Here is a 21,748-nt window from a genome sequence, read left to right as displayed (position 1 = left end):
AGGCTCATAATTTAACAATTTTATTTGTATTTACAGATGGCATACACGTTTGTTATTAAGGCACATGAAAGTTCACATGTTCGAGAAGGCATTTCTGCCAAAAAGGTTTAAGTTCAAATGGCTCTCCTGTGAATAAGTGACCTGCGACATACGCCTGGTTTCCTGAAACAGGTCAGAATAGTAGCAACATTTCTTTAAAATGGCAAGTTTTTCTTTACACCCCTTGGCAAAATGTTTAGATTGCACGAATTTAACTCTAAATCGTAACATTTTGGGGATATGGGTACACAAAACCGTGAGCAACTGCGGCCCCTCATGATGAGTTTAGATTTTTTTGTGGCCCCCACCACCATCAAAATGTTTCTCCCCAAAGGGCACCAAAGAAAAATCTTGATTGGATATTTTATTTTCTCTTCAGTGTTTTTCCAACACAAACTGAAGTGAAGAAATCATAATATAATTTAAAACATCAAAGACTAAAATGAAATAAAAACAAACATTTTGGGGGGATGGGGCGGCACGGTAGCCTAGTGGTTAGAGCATTGGACTAGTTACCGAAAGGGTTGCAAGTTCAAATCCCCGAGCTGTCGTTCTGCCCCTGAACAGGCAGTTAACCCACTGATCCTAGGCCGTCATTGAAAATAAGATTTTTTCCTAACTGACTTGCCTATTTAAATAGGTAAAATAAAAAAATAGGCCATTATGGTTCCCCACTGTTCAAACACACACTGTAGTTCACATTAATTTATTGTGTCGTAAAAAACTGTTTTTGCATTTGTGTAACTACTATATTGCATGAGCCAAACAGAAGTAGACATAGGACATACTTGTCACATTTACATCTCTTACTTTTAGAAGCAAGTCAAAGACAAAACAACGATTAAACATTAAACAAGCTTACATATCTCTGCGAATCACATATTTGCATCTGGGTTGTGCTCATTAGGCACCAAATGGACTGAAACAGGGATAGAATACCTGGACATGTCCAATAAGAAAGTCTCATTTACACTTTCCATTGCAATGCGCTTTAAAACGTTTTCTGTATGGTGCCTAAAGAACACGGTCCTGGTCAAACCACTGCGGCTCATTCAGATTTTATTATGTTTGGTTTGCATGTATTTTGTGTTGTGGGCTAAAGATTTCAAGAGAAGCAATCATATTCAATATATTGTTTTGATGTACTCCTTGGGTGGATGTTACAATAATATGTTTACAGTTCTGCAAAAAACACTGACAGAGAAGACAATCATGAATAAAAAAATCACTACAATGCAATAGTTTGCACGTCTCATAATATTGTAAACAAATGAACATAATCTGTGAGCCATTATTACATTAAGTGATTATAAAGGATATTTTTTTCCAGTTAGAGAAACAAATGCAAACTGGACACACTGGAAGTTGAGAGTTCTCACTGTCATGGAATGTAAGTCTTATTAACAATAAAATAGAGTTGGGCAACAAAGGCCAGTCAGTAAGGTTTCTGACCGTAGGGTGGAGTCCATTCCAGATTATGGTGTCCATATTAGGACAGCTTCAGAGTTAGAAGGCGTTGGTGTCAGAGTCAGGATGTTGAGTTGTAGCTATATTCAATCATTGAGGTTCCCATTGTTATTCCAGATCTGATTGATGTCCCTTCTTTTGCTCCATGTCCTGCTGCATCTCTGGACTGGGATTTGCTGTTGTCAGCAATTACATCAGACATTCTTTATCCTCCAAATTCTTAATCACTGGTGGTGTCTCCTCTTCCTTGACAACGAGGGGCCTGCGATAAAAAAAACAACATACATTATCAAGATGACTTAGTTCTTCTCAATCAATCAACCAACCAACCGATGTGTGTCAATCAATATATGTATTGTCCCAACTGGGAAAGTTATAGTGCGGTCACTATAATTTCCTCCAATTCTACATATTTTCACATTGCTTAGGCCCTTGACCAGGGTGGAATAAACATGTTAAAAATCATTATTTTAAAGTTGAATACACACTACAAATTTGACCACTTTGTTTGAAGTTACTTTGAGATTATTTGGCCATTATTTGGCCATTATTTGGCCATTTAGAGTATGCTAACTGAGGGACATTAAATAGGGTGGCGCACAATTGACCCAGCATCATTAGGGTTTGGTCAGGGTAGGATGTCATTGTAAATAAGAATTTGTTACGTTCATAACAGTTTTACAAATCTGGTCATCCTACCAAAATTCCTGCTGAATGCTGCCTTTTTGATGTTACAGCCTAATGAACCTATTGCTAAATTTACATTGACCAAACAAGGTAAATTATGTAGCCTATGTATCTGGGCTCATGCAAGTGGTGGATTAAATCACTAGTATTAGGCTATAGCCTATCATCACCTGCTGACATAAGGAAGCATTCTGCGACAGGAACAGGAGTGACAGCAAATTAATTTGTTGACAAGTATGTGTACAAAACAGCGCTAAAAGTTGCCATGCTGCTCTTTTGACAACATTTTGAGTTCATAAACGTTCAGCGGAAAATGAACATGCCTGTCCAGTCTGCATGGCAGCCTGCTCCACTCTAATTGTGAGGGGCATTTCTTTACAAACGTGCCTTGGGTCTCGGACCCTTCCTAAACCAATCACGTTTAAATTTGTTACTGTATGTGAAGAGGGTCAAATGCGTGTCTCACGCCCAGTGGGTGTTTCTTGGGTGTGTGTTTGCCTTTCAATCACAACAAACAAGCAGTAGTGAGTACAGCAAGGTAAGCAAAGATTGCTTTGCTATGGAGAGAACACAGTTTTGAAGTTGGACTTCTCCCCTCCTGACTCACCATATCAAGATGGTCAGCTAATTCAGTTCTATGTGTAGGCTAAAGCCTGGACTGACCTTGCGTTTTGCAGCAGCTAGCAAGCATAACCAGCTGCAGCTATTTCCTATCTAACTGATATTTCTCTGTCAAATCAGTTATGGCAAGATAGCAAGAGGAAACTTTGCATCATTCAGTAGCCTACCTAGTAAAATGAGTGCAATTGCTAAAGTTATGTAGATATTTTTAAAAGTGTTTTGATAACTTTCAAGTTGAACAGTTTCATGTAAACCATACGCCACAATATTGTAGAAGCAGTGTTCTGTTAATACAACAATGTGCAAATATTATACCTTCCTGTATGGTGTCCCATTTAAAATAGGAGTTCTCTGACAGGTTTGAAGAATACACCCCCCTCAAACACATTGATAGTACTATGATTAAATAATAACAAAAGTAAGTCTTTAAATGTTTAATGCTGAGGGCAAGGTCTCTTCCAATTCAGACATCAGTATCAACCTGTTATGGCTGCATCCCTTTGTTCTCAATTTCTGCCTGAAGACATACCCAAATCTAACTGCCTGTAGCTCAGCCCCAGAGGTAAGGATATGCATATTCTTGGTATCATTTGAATGGAAACATTCTGAAGTTTGTGGAAATGTTAATTGAATGTAGGAGAATATAACACAGTAGATCTGGTGGAAGAAAAGAGAAAGAAAGAGCATACGTTTTCAGTTTTTTATTGTTGTAGTATCATCTTTCACATGTACTAGAATAGCCACACAGTCAGATAGGATGCTGGAGATAATTTCGATGGATAACACAAGGGGGCAACTGTAGGTGTGCAAAGTTTCAGACTGATAACTTCAGGAATGGGTGAGCTACATGACATTTAGCATGAAGTCACCCAGGTGTCCCACACAAGTTGCCCAAATGTACTCAAGTGGCCGAATTGGTGAAATGACCTATAACTATATACAACATATCAAAAAGCAATTGTAACACACACACACACAAAAAAAATGTTTAAAAAAAATATTAGAAAATAAATATAAAAAAACAAAAACAGTACACACCTTGGAAGTCCCCGTCATAATATTTTGCTGCCTGTGTCATGTCCCATAGCAGTCTCTTTCTGATGTAAAGCAGAGGCAAACTGAACAAGTGGTGCATTTCATGCGACACAGAACACAACAACGCCTCCATGCTGTGCCCTTTTGGCCCTGAGGCACAGTCATGCCTGCAGTAATGAACTGTGGCATATGAACACCACTGTGGGCACAGGTAGAGCGGGCACCGGGGGCTCCCAGTCGGAGTCGCTATCACTGTGAAAGAAAACATTAAAAAAATATTTGTATTGTATGAGTCTTTTATCGTCACATGAAATAAACAGATATATATTGATTATATAGAGCAGAGGGAACATTCACTAAGGTGTTCCATTCAACTCCGGTCATTGTTGTTTGTATATATATACAGTGCCTTACGAAAGTATTCGGCCCCCTTGAACTTTGCGACCTTTTGCCACATTTCAGGCTTCAAACATAAAGATATAAAACTGTATTTTTTTGTGAAGAATTAACAACAAGTAGGACACAATCATGAAGTGGAACGACATTTATTGAATATTTCAAACTTTTTTAACAAATAAAAAACTGAAAAATTGGGCGTGCAAAATTATTCAGCCCCTTTACTTTCAGTGCAGCAAACTCTCTCCAGAAGTTCAGTGAGGATCTCTGAATGATCCAATGTTGACCTAAATGACTAATGATGATAAATACAATCCACCTGTGTGTAATCAAGTCTCCTTATAAATGCACCTGCACTGTGATAGTCTCAGAGGTCCGTTAAAAGCACAGAGAGCATCATGAAGAACAAGGAACACACCAGGCAGGTCCGAGATACTGTTGTGAAGAAGTTTAAAGCCGGATTTGGATACAAAAAGATTTCCCAAGCTTTAAACATCCCAAGGAGCACTGTGCAAGCGATAATATTGAAATGGAAGGAGTATCGGACCACTGCAAATCTACCAAGACCTGGCCGTCCCTCTAAACTTTCAGCTCATACAAGGAGAAGACTGATCAGAGATGCAGCCAAGAGGCCCATGATCACTCTGGATGAACTGCAGAGATCAACAGCTGAGGTGGGAGACTCTGTCCATAGGACAACAATCAGTCATATATTGCACAAATCTGGCCTTTATGGAAGAGTGGCAAGAAGAAAGCCATTTATTAAAGATATCCATAAAAAGTGTCGTTTAAAGTTTGCCACAAGCCACCTGGGAGACACACCAAACATGTGGAAGAAGGTGCTCTGGTCAGATGAAACCAAAATTGAACTTTTTGGCAACAATGCAAAACGTTATGTTTGGCGTAAAAGCAACACAGCTGAACACACCATCCCCACTGTCAAACATGGTGGTGGCAGCATCATGGTTTGGGCCTGCTTTTCTTCAGCAGGGACAGGGAAGATGGTTAAAATGTATGGGAAGATGGATGGAGCCAAATACAGGACCATTCTGGAAGAAAACCTGATGGAGTCTGCAAAAGACCTGAGACTGGGACGGAGATTTGTCTTCCAACAAGACAATGATCCAAAACATAAAGCAAAATCTACAATGGAATGGTTCAAAAATAAACATATCCAGGTGTTAGAATGGCCAAGTCAAAGTCCAGACCTGAATCCAATCGAGAATCTGTGGAAAGAATTGAAAACTGCTGTTCACAAATGCTCTCCATCCAACCTCACTGAGCTCGAGCTGTTTTGCAAGGAGGAATGGGAAAAAAATTCAGTCTCTCGATGTGCAAAACTGATAGAGACATACCCCAAGCGACTTACAGCTGTAATCGCAGCAAAAGGTGGCGCTACAAAGTATTAACTTAAGGGGGCTGAATAATTTTGCACGCCCAATTTTTCAGTTGTTGATTTGTTAAAAAAGTTTGAAATATCCAATAAATGTCGTTCCACTTCATGATTGTGTCCCACTTGTTGTTGATTCTTCACAAAAAAATACAGTTTTATATCTTTATGTTTGAAGCCTGAAATGTGGCAAAAGGTCGCAAAGTTCAAGGGGGCCGAATACTTTCACAAGGCACTGTATGTATGTATGTATTTATATATATATATATATATATATATATATATACATACACACCCAAACAAACCAACACACACACAAACTACACATTTCATTGCAAAAACATTTAAAATATTTTTTATATTTCATAAAACTGCATTAGCACTTACCCGTCCAGAAGTACGTCCTGTCCTTGCAGAAACAGCTCCTCAGTTCGTTTGAATCATAACACTCCAAGATTCCTCAAACAAAAAAATCTGTCTCACTTTCACTTTTTCACTTTAGAGTTTGACTTCGCTTTACATTATTTATTCGCCATGATATCTTCAATGAAATTGTTGAAACTACAACTTTCCGAAATACAGCTGCGTGTAAAAAGCCTGCGGGGGCGTGGGGGGGGGGGTGGAGCTGTTGGCCGAGGTTGGAGTAGCCAGGAGGAAGGCATGGCCAGCCGTTGAGAAATGCTTGTTGAAGTTTTCGATTATCATGGATTTATCCGTGGTGACCGTGTTACCTTGCCTCAGTGCAGTGGGCAGCTGGGAGGAGGTGCTCTTGTTCTCCATGGACTTTACAGTATCCCAGAACTTTTTGGAGTTAGAGCTACAGGATGCAAATTTCTGCTTTTCTGACTGACTGCGTGTATTGGTTCCTGCCTTCCCTGAACAGTTGCATATCGCGGGGACTATTCGATGCTATTGCAGTCCGCCACAGAATGTTTTTGTGCTGGTCGAGGGCAGTCAGGTCTGGAGTGAACCAGGGGCTAAATCTGTTCTTAGTTCTGCATTTTTTAAACGGAGCATGACCAGGCATCCTCAACTGACGGGATGAGGTCAAAATCCTTCCAGGATACCCGGGCCAGGTCGATTAGAAAGGCCTGCTCGCAGAAATGTTTTAGGGAGCGTTTGACAGTGATTAGGGGTGGTCGTTTGACTGCGGACCCGATACAGGCAATGAGGCAGTGATCGCTGAGATCCTGATTGAAGACAGCGGAGGTGTATTTGGAGGGCCAGTTGGTCAGGATAACGTCTATGAGGGTGCCCTTGTTTACAGATTTAGGGTTGTACCAGGTGGGTTCCTTGATGATTTGTGTGAGATTGAGGGCATCTAGCTTAGATTGTAGGACTGCCGGGGTGTTAAGCATATCCCAGTTTAGGTCATGAGGGTGCTATCAAAACTGGTCAAAAAAGCTATCAAAACTGGTCACCTAGAGTGTTGGGGGCAAAGAATAAAAGGAGCAGATTTCTGGGCGTGGTAGAATATATTCAGGGCATAATGCGCAGACAGGGGTATGGTGGGGTGCGGGTACAGCAGAGGTAAGCCCAGGCACTGGGTGATGATAAGAGAGGTTGTATCTCTGGACATGCTGGTTGTAATGGTCACCGCATTTGTGGGAGGTGGGACAAAGGAGGTATCAGAGGTATGAAGAGCGGAACTAGGGGGTTCATTGTAAACTAAAACAATGATAACTAACCTGAAAAACAGTATACAAGGCATATTGACATTTGAGAGAGACATACAGCGAGGCATAAAGTAATGACAGGTGTTGATTGGGAGAGCTAGCTAAAACAACAGGTGAGACAACAACAGCTAATCAGCTAACACAACAACAGCAGGTAAAATGGCGATGACTAGACAGAGGGTCTGATTAACTACACACAGAGCCTGAGTTCGCGGCTGGGGCCGACAGATAAAAAATAAATAAACAGAAAGGAGTACCGTGATTAATGGACAGTCCAGTAGGCATCAGCTATGTAGCCAAGTGATCATAGTTTCCAGGGGCAGCAGTAGATGGAACAGAGGAGCCCCACTACGCTAGCGACACGGCGTTTAAAGTTAGTAGCGTCTGCTCCGACGGAGGCCGGATGAAGGCACAGCGGATGGGGAGTATTCATCGACAGACCAGTCGTGGTGGTGCGGCGGGGTGCCGTGTCGACAGAGAATCCAAGCCAGATGGCGAAAGAGGTATTGTGGAATTTAATTTGCTAGCCGGGAGATGTGCCTGGCTCACGGCTCACGGCTAACTGGTGCTAGCTTCGTGGCAGTGGCGTTAGCCACCATATCCAATTGATAGCAGCGGTGATCCGGTGCCAAGGTCCAGAGTTTACAGCAAGGATCCGGTGGAGTTAGGGCTCTAGCCGTGTATGAGTGGGGTTCAGGTGAACAGCTGAGTAGACCGGGAGGTGGGCCTCAGGGAATAGCTTCGGTATTAGGTGCCACGGTGAGTGAAAGCTAGCTGTGAGCTAGCTAGCTGCAAGCTGTGAGCTAGCTAGCTAGCTGTGAAGATCAGAAGTAGTGGTCCAGGGATTACGGAATCCGGTGTTGTTGTGGAGAGACAGTACGATATTGGTAGACAAGCGATATTGGTAGACAGGCGAGTATTGTCCAGGCTAAAAACAGGGCTGGTATCTGTGCAGAAGGTAAATGCCGCTAGCAGTGGCTAACAATGACTAAATAGCTTGTAGCTAATTAGCTGGTTAGCTTCTGGAGATTCTTGAATGTGTTCCAAAATTGAAAATAATAGCGATTCCATATCACATTGGGTGAGGCAGGTTACCGGAAGGTATAATCGAATAAAAAAATCGAGAAGAGATTGAAAATACATTTAAATATATATACAAAAAAATACGAAAAAATACAAAGGACAAAACAAACACATCTTCACTGCTACGCTATCTTGGATTACAAGAAACCTGCACGGGCATGAATTTTAAACCCTCAGCCCTACCCTTGCCCGCAATATTCAGGCCCTACCCTCCGCAGGCCCAATTGCTTCTGCCAAATTTAAGGCCCTGCCTGAAACACAAAATCAGAAATAACTTCCCCGTTAGTAAATCCAATAGCTGTTCCTCTCGGTCTGTGACTTGTTCCCTGCACGCAGCTCATGGTGCACTGACTTTGTGAAGAGAGAGCAGAGACAAAAGTTAAGGAACAGTTTTATTTTCTGTGAAATAATCTCCCCTGTTCTATATTTGAGGTTGAAGCACTTCTGACACCATGTTCTGCTCTTTGTCAGATATGACTATACTGCGCAGCAGAACATGTGCAAATGTCAGCTTCAAAATGTTAGTGATCAATTCGGTGATATCAGAGCCCTGTACGTACCCTAGTTATTTATGAAAAAGAGGCCCTAATCCATTGTATAATGTCGGGCCGTGGTCGGGTAGCCGAGGTCTACAGTATATCATATAATATTGTATAACCAAAAGTAGCACTAGCTAGCTTGAACCAGATATCTACTTAGCTAACATACTCACCAACACCAGTGGTTTGACAGTTGACAGGCAGCAGAAGTGACTCTGTCGGATGTAATCCATTCTAGACCAAATGAATTGGAAGTTTGCACCAACTTTATGGAAGCCCATTTTCACTCCTATTTGCCGAATGAAATGTTCTTGCATTACATCCATATGCACACTTCACAACAAATGTCCACATGGCAGCTGGGGGCAGACCACAACGGTTTGTCTCTGGGCAATTGGGGCATCATTGGCAAAAGTGGGCAAGTAAGTAATTCTTACCCAACCCTCCAGTAAATCGCGACGAACTCACAAAACAACATTTGAACGAGACTGACTGTATGACCAAAGTTATCCTATTAACACTTTGTAGTTCATTTTGACACTGTAATTAATGTTTCTGGCTCATATAGATGCCACCCAAACTGTTTAAAAACAAGGGGCAATTGCATTGTTCCAGCATACACGTCTGATCAGATACTAAAGTCCGGTTATTATAGTCCTAAATAGACGTGCAGGAAATCTGTCCACAGCTTTATGCCCTGGCATAAACATCCCCACCGGATACAAAGTTGATAGCTAGCTAAATGGAAATCATGGAGGATATTTTCAATTAGTGTATTTCACATGCGCTATGGACAGCTAACGTTAGTATTACAAGTTTATCACCACTGACTGGCTGGGGCTATAATTAGCCTAGCTTTCTGCGTCCGTATTGTGTCCGCCTCTGTCATGTTTCTGGTGCAATCATTTTTCAAAAAGCCCAATTCCTGCCCACATTTTATTAAACCCCTACCCAAAATCATGATTTCTTTGGGGAGTTGTCTGTCCAAGTAGCCAATAAAACTCCCAGGTCTGGGATTTCCGGGACAACATGACACCTGTCATGTCTTTACCATAACAGTGATATACTGTGACATACTCACAGCTGGGCCAGTGAAGTGGAGTGTGGGCTGCGTTGTCCATTGGTGTCCTGGAGGTCCAGATGTTTTAGTGACTTGGTCCGGTGTACCAGACCCAAATAACTGCTGCCTATCAGGCCTGCAGGGCTCCTGTTCTTTAATACAGCCAGAGCATTCTCAGTCAGTGGAGCCTGAGTAGATGTGATTGGGAGGGAATGGATGACACAATGTATCACTCATGAACCTCATGTCAACACTAAGAGGAACTTTAAAAACTTTAGTGAACAAGCTTTTTAAAAAATATATATATATATTATTTTACATTATCTTTATTTTAGTGACCTTGATTGTATCTCATCTATCCCTGAACCTAATTTAAGCTTCTTGCAAATGTATTCAATACAATTGTAGATAATCATTCCCCCTTCAAAACTCAAGAGTTAAATAGATTGCATGCCTGGTTAATTCCTGAATTATCTGAAATCATTCATAAAATAATTGTTGCCTAAATCAAGGCCAGGAAAAAAGTCTTGGACCCAGATTGGCAATCTATTAGGTAATTGAGGATTAATATATATATATATATATCTCTATCTGTTTTGGGGCAGAAATGCCTTCTGGAACATGTTAACTTTCATGTGCCTTGATAACAAACTTGTATTCCATCCGTAAATAAGAATACAATTGTTAAATTAAAAGCCTAGTTCGTTTAGCCACAGAAAAAGACGGAATCCTAACTCTAGCCATGATTGGCTGAGAGGATGGATGGGCTGGACATGCTGAGAGATGAGTTTGGATTGGTATTTTTATAGGGGGTACGATACCTTTTTATGGAAGAATAATGTTTTTTTTATGATTGATTTTATTTGGGGTTTTGTGTTGTTTATATTAATGTGTCTATGGATGTGTAGTTTGAGGTGTATATAAGATCTTGATCTGTATCGTTGCGTTGTGTTATACAGGGCTCATCTGAAAACGAGACCTTGGTCTCAGCTTTGACTCCTTGTCTCCCTGTTATTTTTTTTTTGCCAGAGTAGGAGTTTGTATAGTTTTGCTTTTTAAAGTTTTAAATGTCACATGCACAAGTATGGTGAAATGCCTTTTGTAACAGTTCTGAAGATTAATAATAAAGGTACACTCACTTGTAAACTGGTATTAAGAGCAGTCCAATAAGCAAGGCTGGAGAGAAGGTTCTTCCCTAGCGTTGGGCTTCTACAAAATGACAAGGTCTTATAGTAATGTATTCTCATAAATCAATACAATTCCAAGCAACTGATGTAGTTAGAGGCAAGGTTTAGCTAACACTAATTAAATCTGACTGGTACGATCTCTTTCCTTTTCAAAACAAAGTTAAAAAAATCTGAAAAGCCAGATTTCTAGAATAGACATCCTTAACAGAAATACATACAGTATGTGTACAAAATACTGTATAAAATACCTATTTGGAGATATAACACTCTTCATGTAAATAAGAATGTGTTCTTAACTGACATACTTGGGTAAATAAAGGTGAAATAAATAAATAAATAACTGTATGCTCTATATAATTTTATAAAGGTATCAACCCAATATACAATACCTTGTGATCTTCTGAGACCTTCTCTGGTACTCCATCTCGTCCACTGTCCACACGGCCCCCTTCACGTTCTCCACACGCACAAAACACTTGTGCAGGCTCAGGTTGTGGCGGACTGCATTCTGTGTGTGTTTGACAGGCAATAGGGCCAGAAAAGGCTTCACGTACAGAACTCAAGGGAGGCGTTATTACAGTTATGGCTACCCTATTAGGAAGTCTGACAAAACTGAAAACTGATGACTTCCTAATATGGATGCTGTACACTTTGTTTCAACTTGTAAGTCACAATCAACATTATAACAAAGATTAAGTCAATACAGTACCTTCCACGTTGCAGCATTGCGTCTGAAGTAGGCAAAGGTCTGTGTAAACCAGCTGTATATCTCATTAAGTGTTAACTGCATGTCTGATGCATCCATTATAGCCTAAAACGATAACCACAAAAAACATGTAGGTTGTAATCCATCAAATGGGGTGAATGCTGATATACCCCTTTTTACGCAGGGATTACAGGGGAAACTATAAGTTAAATCCATGTCTTCTTACCTGTCTTATCAGAGTAGCATAGGTAAAAGGTGGCCTGATATCTGCATTTCTGTACATCTCATGATTTGGGTTCAATTCTATTTTTAAAAAAAATACATTGTACAATTGGTTAATTTCATTCACACAGATATTTCAACCAGGTTGGTTAATATTCAGCAAAAATCCTGAGTATTAAATAAGTGTCAAAGATGATATTGAAAAGGACATGCAAAGGCCAATATTGAGTTTTTCATAGTACAAGACTGGAGCAACAGTGAAGCAGGGACAAAGCTATGTACATCTATTCAGTATGGACTGTGTTGACATCTGTGCGGGTTGTTACCTGAAGACAGAGAGCATAGAGAGGGGTGCTTGTCTGAGTGGTGTCTTTGCATTGCCCCCACACTTGTGGGGCAGAGTCCTACAGGCCCCCGGGGTGAGGATGGGGAGGTGACAGGGGCCGTTGGGGGCATCTGAGGGGACAGTGGTGGAAGGCTCTTGGACATGGTGACACCGGACCCAGAACTCAGCTGCACACAGAAGAAGAAGTAGAAACACAGACCAGGGTGGAAAAGGAGAGGAGAGGAAAGAAAAAGACCAGAGGGAGAGGGAGCTCTTTAAATGGGTGTGACCAATGCAATTGGATTTGCCTCTTCATTGGTGTTTCCACTAATATCCTTTGGAGAAGGAAGTCAATCGTCAGTAATTAAAGGGTGAAATTGTATCATAAGTATTGTCATTACAGCGTCATGTTAGCTTGATTAGTTAATAATTAGCTTCTCTATTATCCAAGCTTGTGACTTAGCCTGCTGTCTTCAAAATGTCTGATCAATGTCTGATGTAAACAGAATTCACAAAAACGAAATGTTACTGTGATCACGTTAATTTAATGTCAGCTTTATTTCAGCTTTATTTTTGCATCGCTGATATTTTAAGCACTCTATGTCATGTTCAGGTTGAAAATATCATCCCTCTAAATATCATTCAGACAATAAAAATCAAATATAGCTGTGAGCAGCAGCAATGAATGGGGTTCACAGGATGACTAAAAGGACGCAAGATCAGTTGGATAACAAAGCAAGCACTCTATCATGTAGGAACTATCTTCCTTTAGGTGCAATCAGTGGAATTATTACCATGTTTATCTCTCAGTACCACAAGGAGGATGCAAGGGAAGTTTAGTATAGTGCTGTAGGTTGGTTCTTTGAATGCAGCAGGTAACGATTGTTAAAATAGTTCATTATTGGGTTTATATACCAATTCTGGGGTCAATTTGATTGGTGGTTTATGTTAAGATTAGTGAAATAATTTCAGCATTAGTGTATTGGTATATTGCGGTCATCTTTGAATTCTGGGACTTTATTTTGTCAATCTGTTCGTAAAGGATTTAAATCTCAGTTTGTACACTCTACATTAGCGTTTCAAAATGCTTCAATACATATGTAACACACTGACTGTTGAAGTGGCAAGACTGCCGGTTTAAAATTTTCCCTAATAAAATATCCACTTACACTACGTTCAGACCACATAATAATGTAACCTCCTCCCTATTCCGGTACCCCTGTATATTGTTGCTCCTTAATTATTTGTTATTTTTCTTCTTTATTTTTATTTATTTATAACATCGCGTCAGTGGATAGCTGGGTGTTCGCAGAGTTTTGCTTGCGCAACAGAGTGGGGCAGCCATTGTCTCTCCCTCTCCTATTGAAAAAGCGACAGTCCCGGTTGATATATTATCGATTATATATTTTAAAAACAACATGAGTATTGATTATAAAAAACATTTGACATGTTTCTGTGGACATTACGGATACTATTTGGAATTTGTCTGCGATGTCTTGACTGCTCGAGCCTGTGGATTTCTGAACATAACGCGCCAAACAAATGGAGGTATTTTGGATATAAAAATAATCTTTATGGAACAAAAGGAACATTTATTGTGTAACTGGGAGTCTCGTTAGTGCAAACATCAGAAGATCATAAAAGATAAGTGATTTAATATATTGCTTTTCTGACTTTCTTGACCAATCTACTTGGCTGCTAGTGTTTGTAATATTTTGTCTACTGAGAGAGATGTTCTCACATAAATGCTTGTTATGCTTTCGCCGAAAAGCTCATTAAAATCTGACACGCCAGGTGGATTAACAACAAGCTAAACTGGGTTTTGCAATACTGCACTTGTGATTTCATGAAAATTATATATTTTTAGTAATTTAATTTGAATTTGGCGCACTGCAATTCAGCGGGTGTTGATGAAAATGATCCCGCTAAAGGGACCCCGGTTAAGTGAAGACCGCCCGCGTCATCGGTGTGCCACGTTGCTCTCTGACCAAATTTGGTATCCTATAGGATATACTACACCCGTACTGATATAGTGAAGTCTGGTTACGTTCTAGGATCTCTGAGGAATAAATACGAATGTGATTTGACTGGTTGAAACAAAGTTTAGGTTTAGATTTTCACAGATTCCTTTCTTTACAAATTGAATGAGTGGACATACAAAATCAATCGTGCATGATATATGAACCTTTTTAGGATATGAAAAATGATTTTTTTAAAATCTAAAACGACACTTCATGTTATCTCTGGGACCCTTTGGACGATAAATCAGAGCAAGATTTCAGAATGTAAGTACACATTTCACCTTCAGCTGTAAATTTATCAAACCTATCGCGGTGAAAAAGTGTTTTGTTGTTAGGAACTCTCCTTAAACAATAGCATGGCATTTTTTTTCACAGAACTAGCTACTATAAAGTGAACAGTGCAGTTATATTAAAACCTCTTGAAGCTAGGGGGCACTATTTTCAATTTTGGAAAAATAAGTTTCCCAAAGTAAACGGCCTATTTCTCAGGACCAGATGCTAGAATATGCATATAGTTGACAGCTTAGGATAGAAAACACTCTAACGTTTCCAAAACTGTAAAAAAAATTGTCTGTGAGTATAAAATAACTGATATTGCAGGCGAAAGCCTAAGAAAAATCCAATCAGGAAGTGACTCATGTTTTGAAACCGTTGTGTTCCTACACATCCCATTGGCCATTGAAAGGGATATCAACTAGATTCATTTTTCTACGTATTCCCTAAGGTGTCTACAGCATTTGACGTAGTTTCACGCCTTTATGTTGAAGAATGAGCGTAAAATTACTACATTGCGTAAGTGGCCAGCTGAGGGCTCTCAGAGTGATTCTTGCATAAAAGACAGAGGTAGCCATTTTTCCTCTCGCTCCTACTGAAAAGCCAATTGTCCCGGTTGATATATTATCGAATAGATATTTGAAAATCACATTGAGGCTTGATTATAAAAAACGTTTGCCATGTTTCTGTCGATATTATGGACATAATTTGGAAAGAAATTTGGCGTTGTCGTGACCGCTATTTCTGGTGGATTTCTCAACATAACGTGACCAACAAATGTATTTTGGGTATAAAAATAATCTTTATGGAACAAAAGGAATATTTGCTGTCTAACTGGGAGTCTCGTGAGTGAAAACATCCGAAGCTCATCAAAGGTAAACGATTAATTAACTTACACAAACGCTTGTCTTGCTTTGGCTGTAAAGCATAATTTCAAAATCTGAGATGACAGGGTGATTAACAAAAGGCTAAGCTGTGTTTCACTATATTTCACTTGTGATTTCATGAATATGAATATTTTCTAGTAATATTTTTTGACCATGGTGCTATGCTAATTAGTGTAGTTGATGACAATTCCCCCGGATCCGGGATGGGTAGTTCCAAGAGTATCAAGAATTTAAGCTTTCAGCTGATATAAGACACTTATATGTACACTTGTATGACATATTGGCACTCCAATATGTCCCATAAACATTACAAATATTAGTTTAGTTTGATGAATTCCGTTGTTTCTCTAAAATCTGCGATTGCGACACAAGGTGCTGCATGATTTACAACTATCTCTTAGACGGGATGCCTATCCCTATGAAGATTTTAAGAAGTGTTCTATAGGCTTCATGCCATTTAGCCTCTCTGGGATAGGCGGGACAGTCGCGTCCCACTTGACCAATAGCCAGAGAAAATGCAGAGCGCCAAATAAACAAAAAATACCAAAAAAAATCTAACTTTCATTCAATCACACATGTAAGATACCAAATTAAAGCTACACTTGTTGTGAATCCAGCCAACATGCCAGATTTAAAAAAGGCATGAGATGCTATTATCTGTGGATAGCACAACATTAACCAGTTGCATCTCTAGGGGCGCTATTTCATTTTTGGATAAAAAACGTTCCCGTTTTAAGCGCGATATTTTGTCACGAAAAGATGCTCGACTATGCATATTCTTGACAGTTTTGGAAAGAAAACACTCTGAAGTTTCAGAATCTGCAAAGATTTTGTCTGTAAGTGCCCCAGAACTCATTCTACAGGCGAAACCAAGATGAAACGTCAAACAGGAAATGAGCAGAATTTCTGAAGCTCTGTTTTCTAATGTCTCCTTGTATGGCTGTGAATGCGACAGGAATAAGCTTAGACCTTCTGCCGTTTCCCCAAGATGTCGGCAGCATTGTGACGTATTTGTAGGCATATCATTGGAAGATTGACCATAAGAGACTACATTTTCCAAGTGTCCGCCTGGTGTCCTGCGTCGAAACTGGTGCGCAAAGCCACGTGCAAGTATTTTTCCATTTGATTGAGAGGAGAAACCATGCTTCCACGAACGATATATCATCGAAGAGATATGTGAAAAACACCTTGAGGATTGATTCTAAACAACGTTTGCCATGTTTTCAGTCGATATTATGGAGTTAATTTGGAAAAAACTGAGCATTTGCTATCTAACTGAGTCTCCTCATTGAAAACATCCGAAGTTCTTCAAAGGTAAATTATTTTATTTGAAGGCTTTTATGTTTTTGTTGAAATGTTGCGTGCTGGATGCTAATGCTAACGCTAAATGCTACGCTAGCTAGCTACTTTTACACAAATGATTGTTTTCCTATGGTTGAGAAGCATATTTTGAAAATCTGAGATGACAGTGTTGTTTACAAAAGGCTAAGCTTGAGAGATGGCATATTTATTTCATTTCATTTGCGATTTTCATGAATAGCTTCCAATTTGCGCAACGTCACTACAAAATATCTCAAAAGTTACCTGCCAAAACATTTCAAACTACTTTTGTAATACAACTTTAGGTATTTTTAAAAGTTAATAATCGATCAAATTGAAGACGGGACTATCTGTGTTCAATACAGGGGGACAACAAACTGACGTTATTTTTCGAGTCATGCGCCCCTCAAAAAGTACACTTCAAATGACACTCATTCAAGATGGCTGTACTTCTTCATTACACAAAGGAATATCCTCAACCAATTTCTAAAGACTGGTGACATCCAGGGGAAGTGGTAGGAACTGCGAACAAGTCCCTTAGAAATCTAGTTTCCCAATGAAACCTCATTGACCTTAAAAAAAAAAATTCTGAATGGTTTGTCCTCTGGGTTTTGCCTGCTACATAAGTTCTGTTATACTCACAGACATGATTCAAACAGTTTTAGAAACATCAGAGTGTTTTCTACTAATTATTATCTACTAATATTATCTACTGTAATGACCTGACTAGATCATAAAGGAACAATTGTCCAGACAAAGGGTTGAGTTTACGAATTGACGGTTTATTAACCCAACTTAACCCAGCCGTAGCCCACGCCAAATAAACGAAAGATACCCCACAAGCCAACCATGACCTTCTCTTGTGAAGGCCAGACATACAAGAGAGAACAAAGGCTAAACCTGGTCTTAACTTCCAATGCTCCATCCCCCTGCCCAACCCCCCTCCACGCCACTCTGCCAACCGCCAGGATGCCCGGCATCAGAACATTCCAGGCATTCCCGAGATTGGCAGATAGCAGGTTGATTGGCATGTCGGACCCCGCTAACACTGGGTACTGGTAAGTACAACACAACCACCTACTAGCCTAACACATAACACACAGCTGTCTGTGCAGGTCGCTACACTACTAATAATATGCATATCTTATATTCTGGGGATGAGTAGCAGGAAGTTGAAATTGGGCACGCTATTTATCCAAAAGTGAAAATGCTGCCCCCTATCCCGAAGAAGTTGATGAGGGAGGGTGATTTTATTTTCTCCTTTGCATGGCATTATTTATATTATAGCATTTTGGATGACTGTCATTCAAATTCCATTCACCCAGTGTGTAACATCGATAGGTTTAGGCTTCAACATGATACTCAAATTTTCCCTATACCCATCACAAGGTTGCTACAACCTAGCCTATGAATGAAAGTTTACATTGTAGGTGCACACAGATCGAGATACATTTTTTTGGTGACACATGGACAGACAATATTGACTCAGTACTACATTGCACACTCTTGCCTGCATCTAGCTGATCTTGTGTGTAATTGTTAGTCCAACAGTTGCAAACGAGAGTGTTTATTGGACAAATGGAAATTCTCAGTTTCGTTCCATTTGCATCCGTTTAAGAAATGTTTTTCACCAGAATCAGCGGAATAAATACACCACTGATCATCTGTAAACACAGTTCACTTTCAGAGCATAAACGTTGTATTCCTTCTTGCGTCTATGCTCTCTCCCCTTTGTTTGTGGACTTCAATGTACAACACATCAGCTGCATGTGACTAGGCAAAAAACCTTTACAAGCCAAACCATATCATAACCGCTACACACAACCTACATACAGTGCATTCAGAAATGATTCAGACCCCTTGACTTTTTCCACATTGTGATAGGTTACAGCCTTATTCTATAATGGATTTTTTAAAATCCCATCCATCTACACACAATGCCCCATAATGAAAGTGGAAACAGGTTTTTGAAATTTTGAGAAATGTATAGAAAAAATAAATACCTTATTTACATAAGTATTAAGACCCTTTGCTCTGAGACACGAAATTGAGCTCAGGTACATCCTGTTTCCATTGATCATCCTTGAGATGTTTCTACAACTTGATTGGAGTCCACCTGTGTTAAAGGCACACACCTGTCTATATAAGGTTCCATATCTGACAGTGCATGTCAGAGTAAAAACCAAGCCATGAGGTCAAAGGAATTGCCCGTAGAGCTCTGAGACAGGATTGTGTCAAGGTACAGATCTGGGGAAGGGTACCAAAAATGAGATAACCAAAGGAGATGGGATAACCATCCAGAAGGACAACCATCTCTGCAACACTCCACCAATCAGGCCTTATGGTAGAGTGGAGAGACGGAAGGCACTCCTCAGTAAAAGGCACATGACAGCCTGCTTGGAGTTTGCCAAAAGGCACCTGAAGGACTCTTAGACCATGAGAAACAGGATTCTCTGGTCTGCTGAAACCAAGATTGCACTCTTTGGCTTGACTGCCCAGTGTCATGTCTGGAGGAAACCTGGCACCATTCCAACAGTGAAGCATGGTTGTAGCAGTGTCATGTTTTTCAGCAGCAGGGACTGAAAGACTAGTCAGGCTCAAGCAAAATATGAACGGAGCAAAGTAGAGAGATCCTTGATGAAAACCTGCTCCAGAGCGCTCAGGACCTCAGATTCGGGCAAAGGTTCACCTTCCAAGAGGACAATGACCCTAAGCACACAGCCAAGACAATACAGAAGTGGCTTCGGGAAAAGTCTCTGAAAGACCTTGAGAGGCCCAGCCAGAGCCCGGACTTGAGCCTGATCGAACATCTCTGGAGAAACCTGAAAATAGCTGTGCAGTGACACTCCCCATCCAACCTGACAGAGTTTGAGAAGAGAGAAGAATGGGAGAAACTCCCCAAATACAGGTGTGCCAAGCTTGTATCTTCATACCCAAGAGACTCGAGGCTGTAATTGCTGCCGAAGGTGCTTCATCAAAGTACTGAGTAAAGGGTCTGAATACTTATGTAAATATGATTTTTCAGTTTATTATTTGTAATACATTTCCAAACATTTCTAAAACTGTTTTTGTTTGTCATTAAGGGGTATTGTGTGTAGATTGATGAGGGGGTGGGGAACAATTTAATTCATTTTTAGTAAGGCCGTTAAGGGTTCTGAATACTTTCTGAATGCACTGTAGTTGTCACCATTTTAGCTAAATTAACATCAAAGTAAACCCGCTACAAACATGCATTAACGTTGCAGTGTATACTCAGTAAGCTGTTTTCTGATCCTTATCTGATCCTTTGATTGGGTGGACAACGTGTCAGTTCATGCTGCAAGAGCTCTGATAGTTTGGCAGACATCCTCCGGAAGTTGTCATAATTACTGTGTAATTCTGTGGAAGGGGGTTAGAACCATGAACCTCATAGGTTTTGTACTGAAGTCAATGTACCCAGAGGACGGAAGCTAGGTGTCCTCCAGCTACACCATGGTGCTACCCTACAGAGTGCTGTTGAGGCTACTGTGATTACACAACAGTGTGTTTTAACCAATTATTGGGTGACATTAATATATTTAGTATAGTTTTATCTAAAAAGTTTAACTTTTTAAGTTCTTGCAATTTTTAAATAAATTCACTGAGGATGGTCCTCCCCTTCCTCCTCTGAGGAACCTCCACTGATTCAAATTTGGTGTAATTTCGTCCTATGGCTCATGAGAAGAAGTGCATATACTGGTATAGTGTGGACATCATTGAATGCATCAATGTTATTTTCAAAGGAGCACTTTTTTAGTTACCTTATTTTGTATGATATCAATGCCAAACTTAACATCGTTCATCATGTCTTTGATTACCATAAAAAGTTTCAAGTTGATAGACCATTATCGATTGGATTAACAAAGGATTTAACGTGACATGTAAAATCAAATTTCCTGATATATCAATAACAGCCATCTCTGAACCAATCCCTTATATTTTTTCAAACTAAGTTAAGAGATCTACCATACCTGTGTTAATTAGACTAATGGATAATGAAAATATTTTTTTTCAAATGTTTTCCAAAATGTCCAATATGGAGGAAAATTTATCCTCTCGGACCTTATGGCCAAATTGGTTCAGCATGAGTAAAGACATACAACGTTTCAAGTCTCTAGGTCAAATGGGGCAGCGGATATGAGGTTTTAAGTGAGACTGCTTATAACTACACCAGCTATAGGCCAATCAGTGACATTATTTTTGACCAAGATACTCATGGCCTCTACTTTCTCATGAAAAAGCAATACCAATTGAGTGTGGGTAACCTATTGAGTCCATTCGAAAACATTCTTGATGGGGTTGGGAGAGGTCAAAAGTCACCTTAGATTTTCATACACACACACACACACACACAAGCACCTTTTGCTCAACAATTGCTTACACATCATATCTTTACAATAGCTTCTGTTAGTGTTCACGACGTCTGACTCCCCTTATAGGCTGCTGAGAGATTCACGAGGACTACAATGGTTTCCCTCATTCACTCCAGGCCAAAGGGTCAGAACTATATGTGCTTTCATCCCATGCTGCACCTTTTAAAATCAGATATAACCTCACTTATTATAGATCTGGACTCATATCAACTGAGTGTACAAAACATTAGGAACACCTTCCTATTATTGAGTTGCACCCTGTTGTAACTTTAATGTGTTACAGAGTTAATGTTTAAGTTAATTAATTGAGCTGTATCTAAAGATATTTCTATACAGTTATTTACATATGTAATTGTATTGGTTAGTATTGAATTACGCTTTTGACTGCAAGTTCCAGAATGCCTTGCGACAGGAATGAGAGAG

The 21,748-nt window shown here is 39.9% G+C and overlaps 1 protein-coding gene across 1 annotated transcript in view; it reads right to left on the bottom strand.

The window, feature by feature from the left end:
- Positions 1-729: 729 nt before the first annotated feature.
- LOC110490546 (forkhead box protein P2) overlaps positions 730-21,748 on the bottom strand; it is a 53,240-nt gene continuing 32,221 nt past the window's right edge. Inside the window, exons 9-15 of the mRNA XM_090200796.1 lie at positions 12,435-12,621; positions 12,113-12,189; positions 11,890-11,991; positions 11,570-11,688; positions 11,133-11,202; positions 10,015-10,181; positions 730-1,768 (exon numbers count right to left, since the gene is read on the bottom strand). Coding sequence (XP_090056922.1) covers positions 1,696-1,768; positions 10,015-10,181; positions 11,133-11,202; positions 11,570-11,688; positions 11,890-11,991; positions 12,113-12,189; positions 12,435-12,621 — 795 coding nt within the window. The 3' untranslated portion in view covers positions 730-1,695. The remainder of the gene's footprint in view (positions 1,769-10,014; positions 10,182-11,132; positions 11,203-11,569; positions 11,689-11,889; positions 11,992-12,112; positions 12,190-12,434; positions 12,622-21,748) is intronic.

This window comes from Oncorhynchus mykiss, chromosome 2, assembly GCF_057628025.1.
Source record: "Oncorhynchus mykiss isolate SJ-2025 chromosome 2, ASM5762802v1, whole genome shotgun sequence".
Taxonomy (NCBI): domain Eukaryota; kingdom Metazoa; phylum Chordata; class Actinopteri; order Salmoniformes; family Salmonidae; genus Oncorhynchus; species Oncorhynchus mykiss.
This window is presented reverse-complemented; position numbering and strand designations above follow the sequence as displayed.